The following is a 24,089-nucleotide window of genomic DNA, read 5'->3' as shown; positions in this document are numbered from 1 at the left end:
AATGAAATTAGTAATCAAATGCCCAACTAAATTAATCCCTTCTATCTACCATATCCTTCCATTTCTTGTGCCTAAGAGCCTCCTGAATGCTTCTGTCACATCTGGTTCCACACAGCCGCTGGCAGCACATTCCAGGTAACCACCACTCTCCGTATTAAACCTGATTCTGATTCTGTAAGGAACTTGCTGTGCACATCTCCTTTAAACTTATCCCTTCTCACCTTCCTTGCATGTCCTCTGGTACTGTACAGTTCTGGAGGGAAAAGGATACTGTCTGTCTACTGTATCTATGGCCATAATCATAAACTTCTGTCAGGTCTCCCCTCAGTCTCACGACTGCCTCAGAGAGGTAACCAAGTAAGCCAGTTACAACTTTCCCTTGTCATGGTCCGGTCTATAAAATCCACGTTCTGGTTCACAGTCCGGTCCGTGGGCTCCAGCTGTCCCTAGTTTCAGCTGGGTTTAATCATAGGCACCTGAATTTAAGTGGCCCTGGGGTCGAGTGTGGGAGCTGGTTTGTCTTGTCAGTATCCCCTTGGAGCAACCTGCTGGTGGAAGGCTGGAGCAGCCACTTGTGATCTCGAGGCCCGGTTGGAGGACCACCGCTTCATGGAGCCTTATTGTCTCTAGTCGGAGCAGTCATCGGGGTGTGGATTCGGCTGTTTCCGGGGCCAGATGAGTGGCCGTCTGCCACTCTGAGCTAGATATGGATTCTGCTGTTTCCGTAGCCAGTAAAGGTTGCTGGCTGCCCTGAGACTCAGAACTACCCTGGATTGAGCTCCCTTCCTGCCCTTGCCTCTGTAGGGTAAGTCAGGCCATCCTTGCCATTACCCTGAAGTTGGATCTGTCCCTTCCTGTCCTTGCTTCGGTTGGGTAAGCCAGGCCATTTTTGCTGTTAGCCTGAGGCTGGACTATCCCCTTCCCTTCTCCATCTGAATCCCTGACAGTTCCTCGGCAATTTTCCTCAGCAGTCATCCTGGCCCTGTGCCCTAGTAAGCATCCTGGCCCGGTGTGCAAGGAAGGGGCCCGGCCCTGCAAAAGCATCCTGGCCCTGTGCCCTAGTAAGCATCCTGGCCCAGCGTGCAAGGAAGGGGCCTGGCCCTGCAAAAGCATCCTGGCCCTGTGCCCTAGTAAGCATCCTGGCCCAGCGTGCAAGGAAGGGGCCCGGCCCTGCAAAAGCATCCTGGCCCTGTGCTCTAAAGAGGAGTTCTGGCTCCGTACTCAGGGGCCTAATCAAGCCGAGCCTCAAAGAGCCCGGACCTCATTTTCGCCTCGTTCTGGGGTCCGAGCCTGAGTCAAGAGCCAGGTTCTGGGTCCTTGTCCAGTCTCTGGCTCGGAATCCAAGCCCAGGCTCCTAGTTCCCAGTTCATCATCCTGGTCCTGCTTTCCTAGCCCAAGTCTGTGTTCCTGTCCCAGCTCCAAGTCTGTGTCCAGTCCAGTCCCTAACTCTAGTCCAATCCCGTTCCCAGTACTCCAGTGTCTGTGTCTTGCATTTGTGTTCATTCCCAATGCCCCCTGCATGACATCCCTAAAATGATCCACTGAGTCAAATCATAGTAATTCATAGTTATTATCAAAGTACAAAGTAACATTGAGAAAATGAGTTGTAGGGTCCTTGAAAGTGAGCCTATATGATGTGGAATCAGTTCAGGATTGAGGTGAGTGACATTATTCACACCGGTTCAGGAGCCTGATAGTTCAAGGGTAATAATGTTCCTGAACCTGGTGGTTTGGGACCTAAGGCTTCTGTATCTCCTGCCCAATGGTTGTAGTGAGAAGAGAGCATGGCCTGAAGGGTAGGGGTGCTTGATGATGGATGTTGCTTTCTTGTGGCAGCACTATTTGCAACTATGTTCAGAGGATGTCTCTGACAGTCTGGGCTGTATCCACTCCTTTTCTGGGGTTGGTGTTTCCATGCCAGGCTGTGATGCTCTCCATCAAAGTTCAAGCTAAAATTGTACATACATGTCACTGCCATACAACATTGAAAACCCTTTTTCTGTGGCATACTTAGCAAATCTATAAAACAGTAACTGTAAATTGTAACTATCAGGAATTGTAAATTGTAAACTGTGCAAATGCAGATAATAAATAATGAGCATGAAATAACAAAATAAACGAGTCCTTAAATGAATGCAGTTACCCTCTTTTGTGCAAGAGCCTGATGGCTGAGGGGCAGTAACTTCTCCACTGTGCACCTAAGGAAGTTTGTCAAAATTTTAGATGACGTACCAAATCTAGAGAAACTTTTAAGAAAATAGAGGCATTTTTGCTCCATCTTTGTGATAACATGTACATACTAGTCCCAGAACAGATCCTTTGATATGTAAACATCAAGAAATTTGAAGTTACTGACCCTCTCCACCTCCGATTCTCAAATGAGGACTGGCTCATGGACCACAGGCCTCTTCCTCCTGTAGTCAACCATCAGCTCTTTGGCATTGCTGATGTTGAGTGAGAAGTTGTTGCTATGGCACCACTCAGCCAGGTTTTCAGTCTCCCTCCTATATGCCAATTCATTGCCACCTTTGATTCGGTCAACAACAGACATATCACAATAACATTTAGGAAAACAAGCCTTTCAAAGCAAGGGTGCTGATGTTTTACAGGGCATTGGACAGTTTTTGGAGTCTAAAAGTTGGAGTAGTTTTGGACCAGAAAACATGGGAGCTGAATTAGGCTGTTTGGCCCATTGAGTCTGCTTCACCATTCCAGCATGGCTGATTTATTATCCTTCTAAACCAGGGGTTGCCAACCTTTTTTATGCTATGGACTCCTACCATTAACCGAAGAGTCATTAACACATGGAACAGTTTTAGGCCACTTATCCAAAAAAGAATGTACTGTCATTGGAGAGGATGCAGAAGATGTTCAGCAGAATGATCCCAGAAATGAAAGCCTAATCTCACTGGAGTTTAGAAGAATGAGGGAGAATGTGGAGGGCCACAATAGGTCTACAGAGGATGTGATCTTACTGGCTTTCCACAAGAATCACCTGGATAATACAAATGCCTATATCAGGATGTTGTTTGTTGACTAGAGCTCAGCAGTGGATGCCATTGTTCCTACAGTCCTGATCAAAAAGCTACAGAACCTGGGCCTCCATACCTTCCTCTGCAACTGGATCCTCGACTTCCTAACCAGCAGACCACAATCTGTACAGATTGGAAATAGCATCTCCACCTCGCTGACAATCAACATTGGCACACCTCAGGGGTGTATGCTTAGCCCACTGCTCTACTCTCTCTGCGCCAATGACAAAGGTCAAATAACATCTATAAATGTGCTGATGATATAACCATTGTTGGCAGAATCTCAGATGATGACAAGAGGACGTACAGGAATGAGATATACCAGCTAGTTGAGTGTATCTCAATTACCTTGTACTCAACATCAATAAGACCAAAGAGCTGATTGTGGAGTTCAGAAAGGGTAAGATGAGGGAACACACACCAATCCTCAACGGGATCAGAGGGAGCAATTTCAAGTTGCTGGCTGTTAATATCTCTGAGGACCTAACCATCCATTTAACAGTTCATCACTTTCTCTTTCAGCGGCCCAATCAGTGGCGTGTGCAGCACACAGTGAGGAGGTTTCTCATAGGTTAGCTGCGCTCATTTAAAAGGAGAGCTTTGTGGGCATTCGATATCATTCTGGTGGCCCAATCAGCGGCGGTAAATAGAAGTACAGAAGGGACAAGCGGAGCAGCCAGTGGTGAGAGTGGGAGTGTCAGGCTTCGGCCCAAAGGAGGCTTTGGTCTGGAAGAGAAGTTGACTCTGAGTAAACACGAGGAAATCTGCAGATGCTGGAAATTCAAACAACAACACACACAAAATGCTGGTGGAACACAGCAGGCCAGGCAGCATCTATTGGAGAAGCACTGTCGACATTTCGGGCCGAGACCCTTCATCAGGACTAACCGAAAGAAAAGATAGTAAGAGATTTGAAAGTAGTGGGGGGAGGGGGAAATGCAAAATGATAGGAAAAGACCGGAGGGGGTGAGATGAAGCTAAGAGCTGGAATGGTGATTGGAGAAAGTGATACAGAGCTGGAGAAGGGAAAGGATCATGGGACAGGAGGCCTCGGGAGAAAGAAAGGAGGCGGGGGGAAGCACCAGAGAGAGATGGAGAACAAGCAAACAACTAAATATATCAGGGATGGGGTAAGAAGGGGAGGAGGGGCATTAACGGAAGTTAGAGAAGTCAACTTTCATGCCATCAGGTTGGAGGCTACCCAGCCGGTATATATGGTGTTGTTCCTCCAACCTGAGTTTGGATTCATTTTGACAGTACAGGAGGCCATGGATAGACATATCAGAATGGGAATGGGATGTGGAATTAAAATGTGTGGCCACTGGGAGATTCTGCTTTTTCTGGCGGACTGAGCTTAGGTGTTCAGCGAAACGGTCTCCCAGTCTGCATCGGGTCTCACCAATATATAAAAGGCCACACCAGGAGCACCGGACGCAGTATACCACACCAGCTGACTCACAGGTGAAGTGTCGCCTCACCTGGAAGGACTATCTGGGACCCTGAATGGTGTTGAGGGTAAGTTGCCCAGGTAAGTTTCTGTTCAATTTCCCTTTTTTCTTACTGTGTCAGCAGTACTTAGTGTAATTTAAACCTACAAAGGAAAATACTATCTTAGATCTAGACCTGTGCAATGAGACAGGTAAGATTAACAATCTTGTAGTCAAGGATCCTCTTGGAAAGAGTGATCATAGTATGATTGAATTTTGCATTCAGATGGAGGATGAAATAGATCTAAAATTAGTGTATAATGTTTAAACAAGGGCGACTACAATGGGATGAGGGAGGAGTTGGCTAATGTGGATTGGGAGCACAGGCTATTTGGTAGGACAGTTGAGGAACAGTGGAATACTCTCAAAGAGATTTTTCACAGTGCTCGACAAAAGTATATTCCAGTCAAAAATAAGGATGTAAGTGTAGGGAGAGCCAGCCTTGGCTATCTAAGGAAATAAAAGATAGTATCAAATTAAAAGCTCATGTGTACAATGTTGCAAAGTGTCGTGGGAGACTAGAGGATTGGGAAAACTTTAGAAAGCAACAGAGAACTAAACAAGAAATAAGGAAAGGGAAGATAGAGTATGAAAATAAATTAGCACAAAATATAAAAACAGATAGCAAAAGTTTTCATAAATATATAAATCAGAAGAGGGTGGCTAAAGTCAACAAAGGTCCCTTGGAAGATGATAAGGAAATGGGTGAGGCATTGAATGATTATTTTGTGTCGGTCTTCATGGTGGAGGACACGTCTAATATGCCAAAGAAGGATGTCATGGATGAAATGGGAGGTGAGGACCTTGATAAAATCACTGTCACTAAAGAAATAGTGATGAGCAAACTAGAGGGCCTGAAGGTAGATAAGTCCCCCAGTCCTGATGGGATGTATCCCAGGCTGCTGAGGGAATTGGCGGAGGTTATAGTAGACGTGTTGGTAATCATTTACCAAAATTCTCTAGACTCTGGGCAGGTCCCAGCGGATTATAAGACAGCAAAAAGACGCCATTTTTTAAAAAAGGATATAGGCAAAAGACAGGCAACTATAGGCCAGTTAGCTTAACATCTGTAGTCAGGAAACTGCTTGAAGCTGTCATTAAGGAAGAAATAGCAAAACATTTAGGAAGGAGTGTTTCCATTGGACAGACACAGCATGGATTCAGAAAGGGCAGGTCCTGTTTAACAAACTTACTGGAGTTATTTGAGGACATAATGAGTGCAGTGGATAGAGGGGGACAGGTAGATGTCATATATTTGGATTTCCAGAAGGCATATGATAAGGTGCCGCACAAGAAACTTGTAAATAAGATACGGATGCATGGAGTCAGAGAAAGTGTATTGGTATGGATAGTGGATTGGTTAACTGATTGAAGGCAGAGAGTTGGTATAAATGGATGCTTCTCCAGTTGCCAGCTAGTGGTGAGTGGGGTGCCGCAGGGTTGGTACTGGGTCTGCAGCTATTTACCATTTACGTTGATGATCTAGAAGAAGGGACTAGGTGTAGCATGGCAAAATTTGCTGATGACACTAAACTGAGTGGAAAAGCAAATAGTGCAGAGGATGTCGAAAGTCTGCAAAGGAATATAGATAGGTTAAGTCAGTGGGCTAAGGTCTGGCAGATGGAATACAATGTTGGTATAGGTGAGATCATCCACTTTGGAAGGAATAATAGAAGAGCAGATTATTATTTAAATGGTAAAAGATTGCAGCACGCTATTGTGCAGAGGGACTTAGGAGTGCTTGTTCATGAAGTGCAAAAAGTTGGTTTCCAGGTGCAACAGGTTATTTATTAAGAAGGCAAACAGATTGCTGGCCTTCATTGTTAGAGGGATTGAATTCAAGAGCAGCGAGATCATGCTGCAACTATACAGGGTACTGGTGAGGCCGCACCCAGAGTACTGTGTGCAGTTCTGGTCTCCATAATTGAGGAAGGATATATTGGCTTTGAAGGCAGTGCAGAGGAGGTTCACCGGGATGATTCCAGGGATGAAGGGGTTAACCTATGAGGAGAGATTGAGTTGCCTGGGACTATACTCTGGAGTTCAGAAGAATGAGAGGGGATCTTATAGAAACATACAAAATTTTGAAAGGGATAGATAAGATAGAAGTAGGAAAGTTGTTTCCACTGGTAGGTGAGACTAGAACTAGGGACATTGTCTCAAGATTCAGGGGAGAAGATTTAGGATGGAGATGAGGAGAAACTGTTTTTCCCAGAGAGTGGTGAATCTGTGGAATTCTCTGCCCAGGGAAATAGTTGAGGCTTCTTCACTAAATATATTTAAGATACAGTTAGATTTTTACATAGTTCAGGAATTAAGGGTTATGAGGAAAAGGCAGGAAGATGGAGCTGAGTTTACGGACAGATAAGCCATGATCTTATTGAATGGCGGGGCAGGCTCGATGGGCCGGATGGCCTACTCCTGCTCCTATTTCTTATGCTCGTTATGTTCTTATTAAATAGCCGTTGTATGTTCTTCATGCCAGATGTTGGAGTCCTGGGAGACCCAGCTCCTTGAAGACAATATTAGGAACCTGGAGCAGCAGCTGGATGTCCTTTGGCTTGTATGGGAGAGTGTGGAGATAATCGATCAGAGTTACAGGAAAGTAGTCACCCCTAAGTTGCAGAAGGCAAGTACCTGGATGACTGTCAGAAGAAGGAATGAGAAGGTGAATAGGTAGTTAGCACAGAGCACCCCCTTGGCCATTCCCCAAAATAATTAGTATACTGTTTTGGATACTGTTGACCTCCCAGGAGAATGCCACAGAGACCAGGTTACTGGCACTGACCATGGTTCCATGGTGTAGAAGCGAAATAGGGAGAAGAGGGGAGCGGTAGTGATGGGGACTTGATAGTCAGATTTTGTGGATGTGGATATGGACATAAACGGAGCATATTGGTACCAATGACATAGGAAGGAAAAGCAAAGAGGTCCTGAAAAGAGAATTCAGACAGCTAGGTAGAAAGCTGAGAAGCAAGACCTCCAGGGTAGTAATTTCTGGATTGCTACCTGTGCCACACTCCAGTGAGGGTAGAAACAGGATGATTTGGCAGATAAAGGTATGATTGAGAAGCTGGTGTAGGGGGCAGGGCTTCAATTTCTTGGATCATTGGGATCTCTTCTGGGGACAGTATGACCAGTACAACAGGGATGGGTTGCACCTGAACGCAATGAGGACTAACATTCTCGGAAGGATATTTCTTAAGAACTATTGGGGAGGTTTTAAACTAATTTGGCAGGAGGATAGGAACCAGAGAGAAGGGACTCAGGACAGGACAGATGGTTAGCAAAAAACAAAGCTACTGTGCAGTCAGACAGTCAGGAAGGGCAAGCAGATGATAGGACAAAATTGCAGCCAGCAAGGTGAGTATCAGTTCATTAGGGATGCAGAATCAAAAAGAGTAGCAAATACAGTACTCAAAGTGTTGTGTCTCAATGCACAGAGTATAAGAAATAAGGTGGATGATCTTGTTGACCTTTTACATATTGTCAGGTATGACATTGTCACCTTCACTAAATCATGGCTGAAGGATGGTTGGAGTTGGGAGCTGAATGTCAATGTTACACATTGTATCAAAGGAGTAAGAAGGCAGGCAGATGGGGTGCATGGCTCTGCAGGTAAAAAATGCCATCACATCATTAGAAAGATGTGACAGAGGATCAAGAGATGTTGAATCCTTGTGGACTGAGTTACAAACTGCAAGGGTAAAAGGACCTGATGGCAGTCATATACAGGCCTCCAAACAGTAGCTGGGATGTGAACTACAGATTACAATGGGAAGTAAGAAAGGCATGTCAAAAGGGCTAGGTTTTGATAGTCATGCGAGATTTTAACATGCAGGTGGAGTGGGAAAATCAGGTTGGTAATGGAACCCAAGAGTGTATTTATTGAATGGCTTTTTAGAGCAGCTTGTCATTGAACCTACTAGGGGATCAGCTATACTAAATTGGGTGTTATGTAATGAACTGGAGGTGATTAGAGAGCTTGAGGTAAAGGAACCCATAGGAGCCAGAGATCACAATATGATTGAGTTCAACTTGCAATTTGATAGGGAGAGACTAACATCTGACGTAGCAGAATTTCAGTGGAGCAAAGGAAATTACAATGGTATGAGACGAGTTGGCCAAAGTAAATTGGAAGGAGATCCTGGCAGTGATAACAGCAGAGCAGCAATGTCTGGGGAAAATGAGGAGGGTGCATTTGTATTTTGTATCTGTATTTCAAAAGCAGAGAAATGGGAAAATAGTACAGCCGTGACTGACAAGGGAAGTCAAAGCTAATGTAAAAGCAAAAGTGAGGGCATTTAACAAAGCAAAAATTAGCAGGAAGATAGAGGATTGGGAAGCTTCTAAAAACCTACAGAAAGCAGCTAAAATAATCATTAGGAGGGAAAAGATAACTATGAAAGCAAGCTAGCAAACAATATCAAGGTGGATAAAAAAAAAGCTTTTTCAAATATATAAAAAGCAAAAGAGAGATGAGAGTGGATACAGGACCGCTAGAAAATGAAGTCAGAAAAATAATAACGGGGGACAAGGGGATGGCAGATAAACTAAATAAGTATTTCACATTAGTCCTCACTGTAGAAGACACTAGCAGTGTGCCAGGTATTGAAGGGTGTGAGGGAAAATGAGTACAGTTAATATTACAAGGGAGAAAGTTCTCAAAAAGCCGAAAGACCCAAGGGTACACAAGTCACCCGGACCAGATGAACTGCACACTGGAAGCCTTTTGACAAGGTGCCACACATGAGGTTGCTTACCAAATCAAGAGCCCATAGTATTACAGGAACATTACTAACATGGTTAGATGATAGGTTGACTGGTAGGAGGCAGCGAGTGGGAATACAAAAATCCTTTCCTGTTTGGCTGCGTAGTTCTTGGGACTGCTTTTTTATCAGTGATTTAGATGATGGAATAGATGGCTTTTTGCCAAGTTTAAAAATGATACAAAAATTAATGGAGGGATAAGGAGTGTTGAGGAAACAGGTAGGCTGAAGAAGGAATTAGACAGATTAGTAGAATGAGCAAGAAAGTGGCAAATGAAATACAATGTTGGAAAATGCATGGTCATGCACTTTGGTGGTAGAAATAAATGTGCGGACTATTTTCTAAATGGGGAGAAAATCCAAAAATCTGAAATGCAAAGGGGGGGACTTGGGCCTCCTTGTGTAGAACACCCTAAAGGTTAATTTGCAGGTTGAGTCAGTGGTGAGGAAGACAAATGTTAGCATTCACTTCAAGAGGTCTAGAATACAAGAGCAGGGATGTTGTGCTGAGGCTTTATAAGACACTGGTGAGGCCTCACCTGGAGAATTGTGAACAGTTTTGGGCTCCTTGTCTAAGAAAAGATGTGCTTCCCATGGTAGGGGAGTGCAGGACAAGACAGCACAGCCTCAGGATACAGGACCATCCATTTAAAACAGAGGTGCAGACCAATTTTAGCTAGAGGGTGGTAAATTTATGGAATTTGTTACCACAGGTGGCTGTTGAGGCCAGGTTGTTGGATATAGTTAAGGTGGTGATTGATAAGTTCTTGATTGGCCACAGCATCAAAGGTTACAGGGAGAAATCAGGAGAGTGGGGCTGAGGAGGGGGGAGAAAAGGATCAGCTATGATTGAACGGCAGAGCAGACTCAATGAGCCAAATGGTCCAATTCTGCTCTTATGTCTTATGGTCCCTTTCCACAGATGCTGCCTAGCCTGCTAAGGTTAATCCTATCACACAAAATTTCTCCAGTAAGTTTCCTACCACTGTTATTAGTCCCACTATCCTTGAAACATACTTTCTTGTCAAGCTTTTGAGGTTGAGAAATGGGTGAAGTAATCTGGCTATGAATCTGTATTTCAGTGAATAATTGTTTTATCAAATAGAACAGTAAAGCATAGGATTAGATCCTTAGGCTCACAAAGTTTTACCAAAAACTAATTAAACAAATAATTAAGTACTTAATTAAACTAATCCCTTCCACCTACATGTCCATATCCCTCCACGTGTGCCTTCGGCAGCAAATCAGACTAGTGAGCAGGGCTGGTCTCTTCACCCTGAGTAGGAAACTTTGAGTTGTATCTCTCTAAACTCTTCATCCCTGAGTAGCATATCCTTGACATCACCCCTTCGGTACCTGTAAAGTCAAAGTAAGTCAATGTTTCTGGTGTAATTGTGTTATTACCACTCTGTATGCTGGTTACTTATTACTTGGCAAAGTACTTGAAGCACTATTTTCTTATTTTGTGATAGGCCAGGGTCTTTCAGAAAATAAGATTTTAACAATTCACTTTCATTTGCTTACAAACGTGCAAGATGGAAAGAAATTGACTTGCTGCGGTAATTGACTATGACTATAAGAATCTTCAAAACACTCAATAACTTCGATACCTTCTGGTATGGAGGGGTGACTGTACAGGATCGGAAGAAGCTGCAGAAATTTACAAAATCAGCCAACCCCACCATGGGTAGTCGTCTCCTGCACCATCAAGGACATCTTCAAAAGGTGATGCCTCAAAAAGGCAGCATCCCTCATTAAGGACCACCAACACCCAGAACATGCCCTCTTCTCATTGTTACCATCAAGGAGGAGGTACAGGAGCCTGAATACACACACTCAATGTTTTTGAAAAGGCTTATTCCTTTCTGCCATCAGATTTCTGAATGGACGATAAACCCATGTGCACTAACTCACTATTTTTTACTCTCTTATTGCACACTTAATTAAATTAATTTTAATATATTTCACAGATTTCATGACATATACCAATGAAATTAAACCTGATTCTGATTCTGAATTTTGAAGAACTGTGATTGGCAGGGTTCTAGACCTGGGGTTAGTTTGGGGTTTTTTTTCTTTTGAACAGCAGAGAGATGTTTGGCCAAATAACCTCCTTCTGGTTTGAGCATTTTCAATGAAGCCCTTTATTGATGCAGGAAGAATGACACATTGCGAGAAAACCTTGCATTATTGCTCTATGACAAATAAGTCATTTAGAAATTGTGCACCAATTTACAACTGTCTTACAATTTGTCAGCTACTCCAACTCAGCCCAAGTTTCACTTCTGTTTCCTGGATCTGTTTTTGCAACCATAACCTTCTTTTGAAAACAACACATAGGAGGAAGTAGAGACCTCTGCTCCTTTGAAAATCCCCCATGGACCCAACCAATGCACACCAGAGATGGCTCAGTCATTGCAATCACAGGGTTTCTATATCACCGTGCTTTTCTCTTAAATGTCGCTGATTTGATTCTCCAGAAAAAGCAGGGTGACTGATTGCATGTAACTCAGTTACATGAACCATGCCAGACAACCCAGTCCACTTGAACCTCAAGTAAGCAAGTCATTTGATAAAACATTACCCATCATTTTAGCTGTTTTAATTGTGGTAAAGAAACAAGAACACATTTCTGCTTTTATCTGAGCTTTCTGAATGGTTATATTGTGAGGGGTTTCATCATATCACCTGACAACTTCAACCTCGCTTGAAAATGGTGGATGTTTAATGCCCAATGGAGAGACATGATAGATTGCAGATCCCCACCCACCCTGGACATTCTGCCTTCTCCTCCCCACCCTACTGCAGAAGATACAGAAGCCTGAAAGCATATACTGTACCAGCAGTTTCTACTCTTGACATCACAACCTATCTCATTATGACCTTGCAGCTTAATGTCTATGCATTTTCTCTGTAACTGTACACTTACAGGTCTTGTTCCAAAACATCCACTGTCTATTCCTCTCCATAGATGCTCCATGTCTTGCTTTTCCTCTAGCATTCTGTGGGTCATATTTTGCACTCTGTTAATGTTTTAGCTCATACTATCTTAATGCATGGTTGTAATGAATTTATCTCTATGAACAGTATCCAAGACAACATTTTTCTCTACCTCAGTAAATGTGACAATAATAAACCAATGAATGAATTAATCCAGGAATCTGTGACTGTAGGAATACAGCAGGTTGAGCAGAATCTGTGGGTGTGATGTTAGGTTTGCTGTTCATGAAGTTCTGAACTCAAATGAAGATCTTAAGCCCTAACTGATACAGATAGTTATGGGTACCCTCATTAAAGGGAAGTAAAACTGTGACCACCTACTCTTCAAAGGCTAGATCACTCACTTCCCTGTTTATCCTCCATATAACCATATAACAATTACAGCATGGAAACAGGCCATCTCGGCCCTTCTAGTCCATGCCGAACGCTTACTCTCACCTAGTCCCACCAACCTGCACTCAGCCCATAACCCTCCATTCATTTCATGTCCATATACCTATCCAATTTTTTTAAATCACAATATCGAACCTGCCTCTATCACTTCTACTGGAAGCTCGCTCCACTCTCTGAGTAAAGAAGTTCCCCCTCATGTTACCACTAAACTTTTAACTCATGTCCTCTTGTTTGACTCTCCCCTACTCTCAATGGAAAAAGCCTATCCATGTCAACTCTATCTATCCCCCTCATAATTTTAAATACCTCTATCGTCCCCCCTCAACCTTTTACACTCCAAAGAATAAAGATCTAAATTTGCTTATCCTTTCTCTGTAACTTAGGTGCTGAAACTCAGGTAACATTCTAGTAAATCTCCTCTGCACTCTCTCTATTTTGTTGACATCTTTCCTATAATTCGGTGACCAGAACTGTACATAATACTCTAAATTTGGCTTTACCAATGCCTTGTACAATTTTAACATTACATCCCAACTCCTAAAATCAATGCTCTGATTTATAAAGGTCAGCATACCAAAAGCTTTCTTCACCACCCTATCCACATGAGATTCCACCTTCAGGGAACTATGCACCATTATTCCTAGATCACTCTGTTCTACTGCATTCCTCAATGTCCTACCATTTACCATGTATGTCCTATTTTGATTAGTCCTACCAAAATGTAGCACCTCACACTTATCAGCATTAAACTCCATCTGCCATCTTTTAGCCCACTCTTCTAACTGGCCTAAATCTCTCTGCAAGCTTTGAAAACCTACTTCGTTATCCACAACGCCACCTATCTTTGTATCATCTACATACTTACTGAACCAATTTACCACCCCATCATCCAAATCATTAATGTATATGACAAACAACATTGGACCCAGTACAGATCCCTGAGGCACACCACTAGTCACCAGCCTCCAACCTGACAAACAGTTATCCACCACTACTCTCTGGCATCTCCCATCCAGCCACAGTTGAATCCATTTTACTACAATATTAATACCTAACGATTGAACCTTCCTAACTAACCTTTGTCAAACATGACCTTCCACACACAAATCCATGTTGACTGTTCCTAATCAGACCCTGTCTATCCAGATAATTATATATACCATCTCTAAGAATACTTTCCATTCATTTACCCACCACTGACGTCAAACTTACAGGCTGATAATTACTAGGTTTACTCTTAGAACCCATTTTAAACAATGGAACCACATACGCCAATACTCCAGCACCATCCCCGTTACTAATGACATTTGAAATACTTCTGTCAGAGCCCCTACTATTTCTACACTAACTTCCCTCAAGGTCCAAGGGAATATCCTGTCAGGACCCAGAGACTTATCCATTTTTATATTCTTTAAAAGTGCCAGTACTTCCTCTTCTTTAATCATCATAGTTTCCATAACTACCCTACTTGTTTCCTTTACCTTATACAATTCAATATCCTTCTCCTTAGTGAATACCGAAGAAAAGAAATTGTTCAAAATCTCCCCCATCTCTTTTGGCTCCACACATAGCTGTCCACTCTGATTCTCTAAGAGACCAATATTGGCACTATCCTTTTAGCTGCCAATATCCACTGTTTGAGCAGTGGGCTCCCACTCCCTACCAAGGAGAACATACTTACAGCTAACAAAATAGTTTAGACAGTTTACTTATTTTTAGTAATACACATTTACATTTATATAAAGTTCTTAAAACACACTTAAAACTCACAGAGGATTTCTGTCTTATAAAAGGTTTCCAAATTGCAAACAATTTCTAAAACACAAAAGCGTTCCAAAACATAGGTACAATTTCTATAATCTAAGAAGCCATACTGACAAGTTGCAGATGAGAAAGTCATCGATCGCTGAAATTGAAGGCAGAGAAATGATTCTAATCACCTGTCTTTCAGTCATTCTTCTTGTCGTTCCTTGACCATTCCTAACAAGCCTGATTGCTTTCTTACATGTATACTGTTTTTTGCTACTCGGTGACTTCACACGCATGTGATTTTTTTTCAAATACCATTGGTGGGGAATTCCCACAAAAGACAACAATCTGAGCCAATATAGAAAGAAAAAAATAATAATAAATAATTAAGCAATAAATATCAAAAAATGCGATGAAGAGTCCTTGAAAGTGAGTCCAAAGTCCACTCTGGTTGAAGAACTTAATGGTTGAGGGGTCTGCAATTTTGTTCTTACTCAACAGGGGATGCAATTTTTATAGAGGAAACACAGATTGGTTATAAGGATGGTGACTGTCAATATCCGAGATTGAGTAGATTGGGGACTCTGCTTGGAGTTAGAAGAAAGAGATCTCAAACTTAGAATCAAAATCAGGTTTATTATCATTGACATATGTTGCGAAATGTGTTGCTTTGTGGCAGCTGTACAGTGGAACATATTAAAATTACGATGTTACATTAAGAATATAATAAATAAATAGATAAATAAATAAGTAGATAGATAAATAGATAGATAGATAGATGGAAGTGAGATGGTACTAATGGTCATTGACCGTTCAGAAATCTGATGGTAGAGGGGAAGAAGCTGTTCCTAAAACATTGAGTGTGTGTCTTTAGGCACCTGTATCTCCACCTTGATGATGTACATGTCCAGCATGATGAGAGTCCTTCATTACAACAGCCTTGGTAGGCTGAACGTAAAAAGGATGTTGCCCCTATGAGAAGTCCAGACACCGTCCCCTTTAAGCTGTGTGGCTATGGGTGTGCAGCCGCGCAGTAACTGAAAAGCTCTTGCCACAGAACTTTTGTTGCCACACAGCTGGAATAAAAACAGATGATAAAAAGTTTACAAAATGTGAAATAATTGTTACTCCAGATCCAATACAACATCAAAAAACCAATAAGGTCAACAACACGGTAATAAACACAATAAATATAAATACATAAAATAGTTTTTATACATAGATTGATAGTATGTACAAAAATAACACTAGGCATAGGAGTGTCTGCACACAAGGTGACTGACAGGAAATGGTAAAGTCATGGTGTTGAGGGTGTGGTGAACCTTTGGAGCTCAAATTCATAGTCATCTCACTGTACATATATACACAATGAAACAAAACAGTGTTCCTCCAGACCACAGAACACCCACAAAACATATTATACACAGTACATAAAACAAAATATTACCATAAGTAAGTTAATAAAATATAATTCAAAATGCATGTGGGTACACAAACAGTAAACATTACAGTAAACTGTTTATGGTCCCAGTGACGAGACCTCAGTGGGGACAGGGTATTCATTAGTCTCACAGCCTGAGGGAAGCTGTTACCCAGACTGGCAGTCCTAGTCCTGATGCTCCTGTACCTCCTTCCTGATGGCACTGAGTCAAAGAGATCGTGAGGTGGGGTGTAGGGATCCTCAACAATACTTCAGACCCGTTGTATAGGATGCTCCGGTCAATGACACACCTAGTGGGGAGGGACACACCAGTGATCCTCTGGGTGGTTTTTACTATCCTCTGTAGGATCTTGTGGTCTGATACCTTGCAGCCTCTGTCCCACACAATGGAGTAGCCAGACAGGCCATTCTCAATGGCACTCCGGTAGAAAGATTTAGCCCAGTTATGACTGACTGGTCCATGCTTCTGAAGTTGTGGGAAGCAGGAAAAGGAGACTTGTACTTCACAGGTGAAATGCAGGATCAGCAACCTAAGCAATTTTACCCTTTCCATTTTAGAGAAATTACTTGATGTGTGGTGATCTATGACAGCCATACACTGGCATTCAAACTACATCGCAGCAGACAGGAAGGCTATGCAATGTGCAGTCAAAACTGCCCAGTGCATCACTGGCACCAGCCTACCCGTATCAAGGGCGTATATAGTCAAGTGAAATGTATTATCATTCATATAATGTATACAGAAATTTGTCGTTTCTCCGAACCGGGGTGTAAAGCAGAGTAGTACACATAACATACGATAATTCATGAAGGTAAGGATAAAATCTACAGATGAATCACACATAAATAACAAACTAAAGTGCATTAATATTAAATATTGTAAGGTATAGAACAGATTAACCAGTGACACTTTGAAAACAATGAGGCTGGGAGTTCAGAAGTCTAATGGCCTGAGGGAAGCAACTGTTTCTCATCCTGACCGTTCTTGTTTTTATGGCTTCGTAGTCTCATGCCTGATGTTAGAAAGTCAAAGAAAATGCTAAATGGATGCGTGGGATCCTTGATAATACACAGAGCTCCTAATGAATGTCGCCAGTGGATGGTAGGATGACCCTATCTTCTTCTCAGCTGTTCTCACAGTCCTTTGTAGGGACTTCTGGTTTGATGTTCAACTGCAGACGGCAGTTTTTTAAAAAACTTCTTCGAGTACAAAAAGGGCGAGACTGTGCAGGTGTGTGACGTAGACAGGACAGCACTGAGAGTTTAAAAAGAAGACCACCCTATACAGCGGGCAACAGGGCTTTGACTCACGGGCTTAGGCGGTAACGGGAAGAGGCAAGAGCAAGGCACCAACTCTTTTTTCCCCCTTGGCAAATCTGCCCGGACAGACAGAGGAACAGCAGGGCTCACACAGCTAACGGTACGAGCTAACAGTTTAAAAAGTTTGCATGCTTGTTGAGGTAAGTGGGTGAATAGACTTATTTTTCCTTGTTTCATTCCTGGAGAATTAGGTAGCATGTCTGCAGGGTTAGTGCTTTGTTCAGGAGGGTCAGATGTGGGAATCCTGGGAGACCTCCAGCCTCCCTGATGGCCAAGTCTGCGCCAGGTGCACCGAGATGCAGCTCCTCAGAGACCGTGTTAGGGATCTGGAGCTGCAGCTTGATGACTTACAGCTTACTAAGGAAAGTGAAGACCTGCTCTTGGTGATGGGGCAAATTTGCAGCCATTGGGATGAGTTGTAGTGCAATAAACTTGCAGTGCAATCAAAGCAAAAAGTACCAAATACTAGACTTAAGGTGTTATACTTAAATGCACGCAGCATAAGGAATAAGGTGGATGATCTTGTCGTACAGCTACAGATTGGCAGGTGTAATTTTGTGGCAATCACTGAGACGTGGCTAAAGGATGCATGTCTCTGGGAGCTGAACATCCAAGGATACACGGTGTATCGGAAGGATAGGCAGGTAGGCAGAGGGGGTGGTGTGGCTTTATTGGTAAGAAGTGATATTAAATCATTAGAAAGAGGTGACATAGGATCAGAAGAACAGAATCTTTATGGGTTGAGCTAAGAAATCGCAGGGGTAAAAGGACCCTGATGACAGTTATATACAGGCCTCCTAACAGCTGCAGTGATGTGGACTACAAATTACAACAGGAAATAGAAAAGGCTTGCCAGAAGGGCAGTGTTATGATAATTGTGGGGGATTTTAACATGCGAGTGGATTGGGAAAATCAGGTCGGCACTGGATCTCAAGAGAGAGAATTTGTAGAATGTCTACGAGATGGCTTTTTAGAACAGCTTGTTGTTGAGCCCACTAGGGGATCGGCTGTACTGAATTGGGTATTGTGTAATGAACCAGAGGTGATTAGAGAGATTGAGGTGAAGGAACCCTTGGGAGCCAATGATCACAACATGATTGAGTTCAGTGTGAAATTTGAGAAAGAGTAGCTGAAATCCAATGTGTCGGTATTTCAGTGGAGTAAAGGAAATTATAGTAGCATGAGAGAGGAACTGGCCAAAATTGACTGGAAAGGGACACTAGCGGGAAGGACAGCAGAGCAGCAGTGGCTGGAGCTTATGTGAGAAGTGAGGAAGGTGCAAGACAGATATATTCCAAAAAAGAAGAAATGTTCAAATGGAAAAAGGATGCAACCGTAGCTGACAAGAGAAGTCAAAGCCAAAGTAAAAGCAAAGGGAAAAGGAGAGGGCATACAAGGAAGCAAAAATTAGTGGGAAGACATAGGATTGGGAAGTTTTTAAAAGCTTACAAAAGGAAACTAAGAAGATCATTAAGAGGGAAAAGATAAACTATGAAAGGAAGCTAGCAAATAATATGAAAGAGGATACTAAAAGCTTTTTCAAGTATATAAAGAGTAAAAGACAGGTGAAGAGTAGATATAAGACCAATAGAAAATGATGCTAGAGAAATTGTAATGGGAGATAAGGAGATGGTGGAGGAACTGAATGAGTATCTTGCATCAGTCTTCACTGAGGAAGACATCAGCAGTATACCCGACACTCAAGGGTATCAGGGAAGAGAAGTGTGCGCAGTCACAATTACGACAGAGAAAGTACTCAGGAAGCTGAATAGTTTAAGGGTAAATAAATCTCTTGGACCAGATGGAATACACCCTCTTGTTCTGAAGGAAGTAGCTGTGGAGATTGCAGAGGCATTAGCAATGATCTTTCAAAAGTCGATAGATTCTGGCATGGATCTGTTGGACTGGAAGATTGCAAATGTCACTCCACTATTTAAGAAGGGGGCAAGGAAGCAAAAAGGAAATTATAGACCTATTTACACAAGGAAATCTGCAGATGCTGGAAATTCAAGCAACACTTACAAAATGCTGGTGGAATGCAACAGGCCAGGCAGCATCTATAAGGAGAAGCACTGTCGACATTTTGGAAACGTCGACTGTACTTCTTCCTATAGATGCTGCCTGGCCTGCTGCATTCCACTAGCATTTTGTGTGTATTATAGGCCTGTTAGCTTGACATCGGTGTTTGGGAAGTTGTTGGGAGTCGAATGTCAACGATGAGGTTACAGAGTACCTGGAGTCATATGACAAGATAGGCAAAACTCAGCATGGTTCCTTAAAGGAACATCCTGCCTGACAAACCTAGTGCAATCTTTTGAGGAAATTACAAGCAGGCTAAACAGTGGAAACGCAGTGGATGTTGTGTATTTGGATTTTCAGAAGGCCTTTGACAAGGTGCCGCACATGAGGCTGCTAAACAATATAAGAGTCCATGGAATTACGGGAAAGTTACATAAGTAGATAGAGCACTGGCTGATTGGCAGGAAACAGAGAGTGGGAATAAAGGGATCCCATTCTGGTTGGCTGCCGGTTACCATTGGTGTTCAACAGGGGTCCATGTTGGGGCCGCTTCTTTTTACGTTGTATATCAATGATTTGGATTATGGAATAGATGGCTTTGTGGCTAAGTTTGCTGATGATACAAAGATAGGTGGAGGGGCTGGTAGTACTGAGGAAACAGAGAGTCTGCAGAGAGACTTGGATAGATTGGGAGAATGGGCAAAGATGTGGCAAATGAAATACAATGTTGGAAAGTGTATGGTCATGCACTTTGTTAGAAGAAATAAACCGGCAGACTATTATTTAAATGGGGAGAGAATTCAAAGTTCTGAGATGCAATAGAACATGCAGGACACCTTTAAGGTTAACCTCAGGTTGAGTCGGTGGTGTAGGTGGCGAATGCAATATTGGCATTAATTTCTCGAGGAGTAGAGTATAGGAGCAGGGATGTGATGTTGAGGCTCTATAAGGCACTGGTAGGACCTCACTTGGAATACTGTGTGCAGTTTTGGGCTCCTTATTTAAGAAAGGATGTGCTGACATTGGAGAGGGTTCAGAGAAGATTCACTAGAATGATTCTGGGAATGAGAGGGTTAACATATGAGGAACGTTTGACCGCTCTTGGACTGTACTCCTTGGAGTTTAGAAAAATGAGGGGGGGCCGCACAGAAACATTTCAAATGTTGAAAGGCATGGACAGAGTGGATGTGGCAAAGTTGTTTCCCATGGTGGGGAGTCTAGTTGAAGGGCGCCCATTCAGAATAGAGATGTGAAGAAATATTTTTAGCCAGAGGGTGGTGAATCTGTGGAAATTGTTGCCATGGGCAGCAGTGGAGGTTAAGTCATTGGGTGTATTTAAGGCAGAGACTGATAGGCATCTGCGTAGCCAGGGCATCAAAGGTTATGGTGAGAAGGCGGGGGAATGGGACTAAATGGGAGAATGGATCAGCTCATGATAAAATGGCAGAGCAGACTTGATGGGCCGAATGACCGGCTCTTGCTCCTTTGTCTTATGGTCTTATGGAAACTTAGTAGCAATAGAAATGTGGTTTCTTAGAAGAATGCTGAAAATATCATATAGAGATAGGGTAATAATGAGACAGTGCTCCAACGTGCCCATACATAATGAGAACATTAAATGAGAAAAAACTTAATTTCTTGGGCCATGTCATCTGAAAGGGAGACCTTACATTACAAGGCCGTATGCCTGGGAAACGCGGAAGAGGAAAGCAAAGAAGAAAGTATATGGACTCAGTGAAGGAACTAACGGCTCTGAATGTGCGGGACATCACCGACGCTTGATGTGGAAAGCCATGATCGTCCAAGGCACATGAAGAAAAAGTATATTTTACGTATTGCACTGTACTGCCGTCACAAAGCATCAAACTTCACCACATGTTCAGTGATAATAAACCTGATTCCAATTCCAGAGGTGATATTTTTGCGGGACTGATGCCCATCACGCTGACGTCAGGGGCGGGGCGGGGCGGAGCGGAGCAGCGCTGTTTCCCCGGCCCGCTTACCCGATGTCGCCGCCCCACTCCGGCCCCGGCAGCACGGCCCTGGTCCAGGCCCTGCGAAGGGGCGACCTGCAACAGTGTTCACGCTGGCTGAGGCACGACCCGAGCCTGATCCACTCCACGGGTAGGAGCGGCGACCCACCTGGGGAGGGGCTGTCCTCATCTCTGGTCCGTCCGTTAAACCCTTCCCCGAGGTCCGTCCCCATCACCCCCACCCCCTTCTCCCCCGGTCTATCCCCATCACCCCCACCCCTTCTCCCCCGGTCTATCCCCATCACCCCCACCCCTTCTCCCCCGGTCTATCCCCATCACCCCCACCCCTTCTCCCCCGGTCTATCCCCATCACCCCCACCCCTTCTCCCCCGGTCTATCCCCATCACCCCCACCCCCTTCTCCCCCGGTCTATCCCCATCACCCCCACCCCCTTCTTCCCCGGTCTATCCCCTTCACCCACACCCCCTTCTCCCCCGGTCTATCCCCATCACCCCCACCCCTTCTTCCCCGATCTATCCCCATCACACCCACACCCCCTTCTCCCGCGGTTTAACCCCATCACCCCCACCCCCTTCTCCCCCGGTCTATCCCATTCACACCCACCCCTTCTCCCCCGGTCTATCCCCATCACACCCACCCCTTCTCCCCCGGTCTATCCCCTTCACCCACACCCCCTTCTCCCCCGGTCTATCCCATTCACACCCACCCCTTCTCCCCCGGTCTATCCCCATCACACCCACCCCTTCTCCCCCGGTCTATCCCCTTCACCCACACCCCCTTCTTCCCCGGTCTATCCCCATCACCCCCACCCCTTCTCCCCCGGTCTATCCCCATCACACCCACCCCCTTCTCCCGCGGTTTAACCCCATCACCCCCACCCCCTTCTCCCCCGGTCTATCCCCATCACACCCACCCCCTTCTTCCCCGATCTATCCCCTTCACCCCCACCCCCTTCTCCCCCGGTCTATCCCCATCACCCCCACCCCCTTCTCCCCCGGTCTATCCCCTTCACCCACACCCCTTCTCCCCCGGTCTATCCCCATCACACCCACCCCCTTCTTCCCCGATCTATCCCCTTCACCCCCACCCCTTCTCCCCCGGTCTATCCCCATCACCCCCACCCCTTCTCCCCCGGTCTATCCCCATCACACCCACCCCCTTCTTCCCCGATCTATCCCCTTCACCCCCACCCCTTCTCCCCCGGTCTATCCCCATCACACCCACCCCCTTCTTCCCCGATCTATCCCCTTTTCCCCCACCCCTTCTCCCGCGGTTTAACCCCATCACCCCCACCCCCTTCTCCCCCGGTCTATCCCATTCACCCCCACCCCTTCTCCCCCGGTCTATCCCCATCACACCCACCCCCTTCTCCCGCGGTTTAACCCCATCACCCCCACCCCCTTCTTCCCCGGTCTATCCCCTTCACCCACACCCCTTCTCCCCATCACCCACACCCCCTTCTTCCCCGGTCTATCCCCATCACACCCCCTTCTTCCCCGGTCTATCCCCATCACCCACACCCCCTTCTCCCCCAGTCTATCCCCATCACCCCCACCCCCTTCTCCCCCGGTCTATCCCCATCACACCCACCCCCTTCTCCCCCGGTCTATCCCCATCACCCACACCCCCTTCTCCCCCGGTCTATCCCCTTTTCCCCCACCCCTTCTCCCGCGGTTTAACCCCATCACCCCCACCCCCTTCTTCCCCGGTCTATCCCCTTTTCCCCCACCCCCTTCTTCCCCGGTCTATCCCCATCACCCACACCCCCTTCTTCCCCGGTCTATCCCCTTCTCCCGCGGTCTATCCCCATCACCCCCACCCCCTTCTCCCCCGGTCTATCCCCATCACACCCACCCCCTTCTCCCCCGGTCTATCCCCATCACCCACACCCCCTTCTCCCCCGGTCTATCCCCTTTTCCCCCACCCCTTCTCCCGCGGTTTAACCCCATCACCCCCACCCCCTTCTTCCCCGGTCTATCCCCTTTTCCCCCACCCCCTTCTTCCCCGGTCTATCCCCATCGCCCACACCCCCTTCTTCCCCGGTCTATCCCCTTCTCCCGCGGTCTATCCCCATCACCCCCACCCCCTTCTCCCGCAGTTTAACCCCATCACCCCCACCCCCTTCTTCCCCGGTCTATCCCCTTTTCCCCCACCCCTTCTCCCCCGGTCTATCCCCATCACCCACACCCCCTTCTCCCCCGGTCTATCCCCATCACCCACACCCCCTTCTCCCCCGTCTATCCCCATCACCCACACCCCCTTCTCCCCCGGTCTATCCCCATCACCCCCACCCCCTTCTTCCCCGGTCTATCCCCTTTTCCCCCACCCCTTCTCCCGCGGTCTATCCCCATCACCCACACCCCCTTCTTCCCCGGTCTATCCCCTTTTCCCCCACCCCTTCTCCTGCGGTTTAACCCCATCACCCCCACCCCCTTCTCCCCCGGTCTATCCCCATCACACCCACCCCCTTCTTCCCCGGTCTATCCCCTTCTCCCCCGGTCTATCCCCATCACACCCACCCCGTTCTTCCCCGGTCTATCCCCTTCACCCCTACCCCTTCTTCCCCGGTCTATCCCCATCAGCCCCACCCCTTCTCCCGCGGTTTAACCCCATCACCCCCACCCCCTTCTTCCCCGGTCTAACCCCTTCACATCCACACCCCCTCCCCGGTCCGTCCCCATCACACCCCCTTCTCCCGCGGTTTAACCCCATCACCCCCACCCCCTTCTTCCCCGGTCTATCCCCTTCTCCCGCGGTTTAACCCCATCACCCCCACCCCCCTCTTCCCCGGTCTAACCCCTTCACATCCACACCCCTCCTCCCCGGTCCGTCCCCATCACACCCCCTACACCCCCTTCTCCCGTGGTCTATCCCCATCACCCCCA

General features: G+C 45.5%; 1 protein-coding gene across 1 annotated transcript in view; it reads left to right on the top strand.

Annotated features, from left to right (window-relative positions):
* Positions 1 to 21,174: 21,174 nt before the first annotated feature.
* si:ch211-223a10.1 (uncharacterized) overlaps positions 21,175 to 24,089 on the top strand; it is a 35,388-nt gene continuing 32,473 nt past the window's right edge. Inside the window, exon 1 of the mRNA XM_059946770.1 lies at positions 21,175 to 21,334. Within this exon, the coding sequence (XP_059802753.1) occupies positions 21,217 to 21,334 (118 nt within the window). The 5' untranslated portion in view covers positions 21,175 to 21,216. The remainder of the gene's footprint in view (positions 21,335 to 24,089) is intronic.

Source organism: Hypanus sabinus, chromosome 21, assembly GCF_030144855.1.
Source record: "Hypanus sabinus isolate sHypSab1 chromosome 21, sHypSab1.hap1, whole genome shotgun sequence".
Taxonomy (NCBI): Eukaryota; Metazoa; Chordata; class Chondrichthyes; order Myliobatiformes; family Dasyatidae; genus Hypanus; species Hypanus sabinus.
This window is presented reverse-complemented; position numbering and strand designations above follow the sequence as displayed.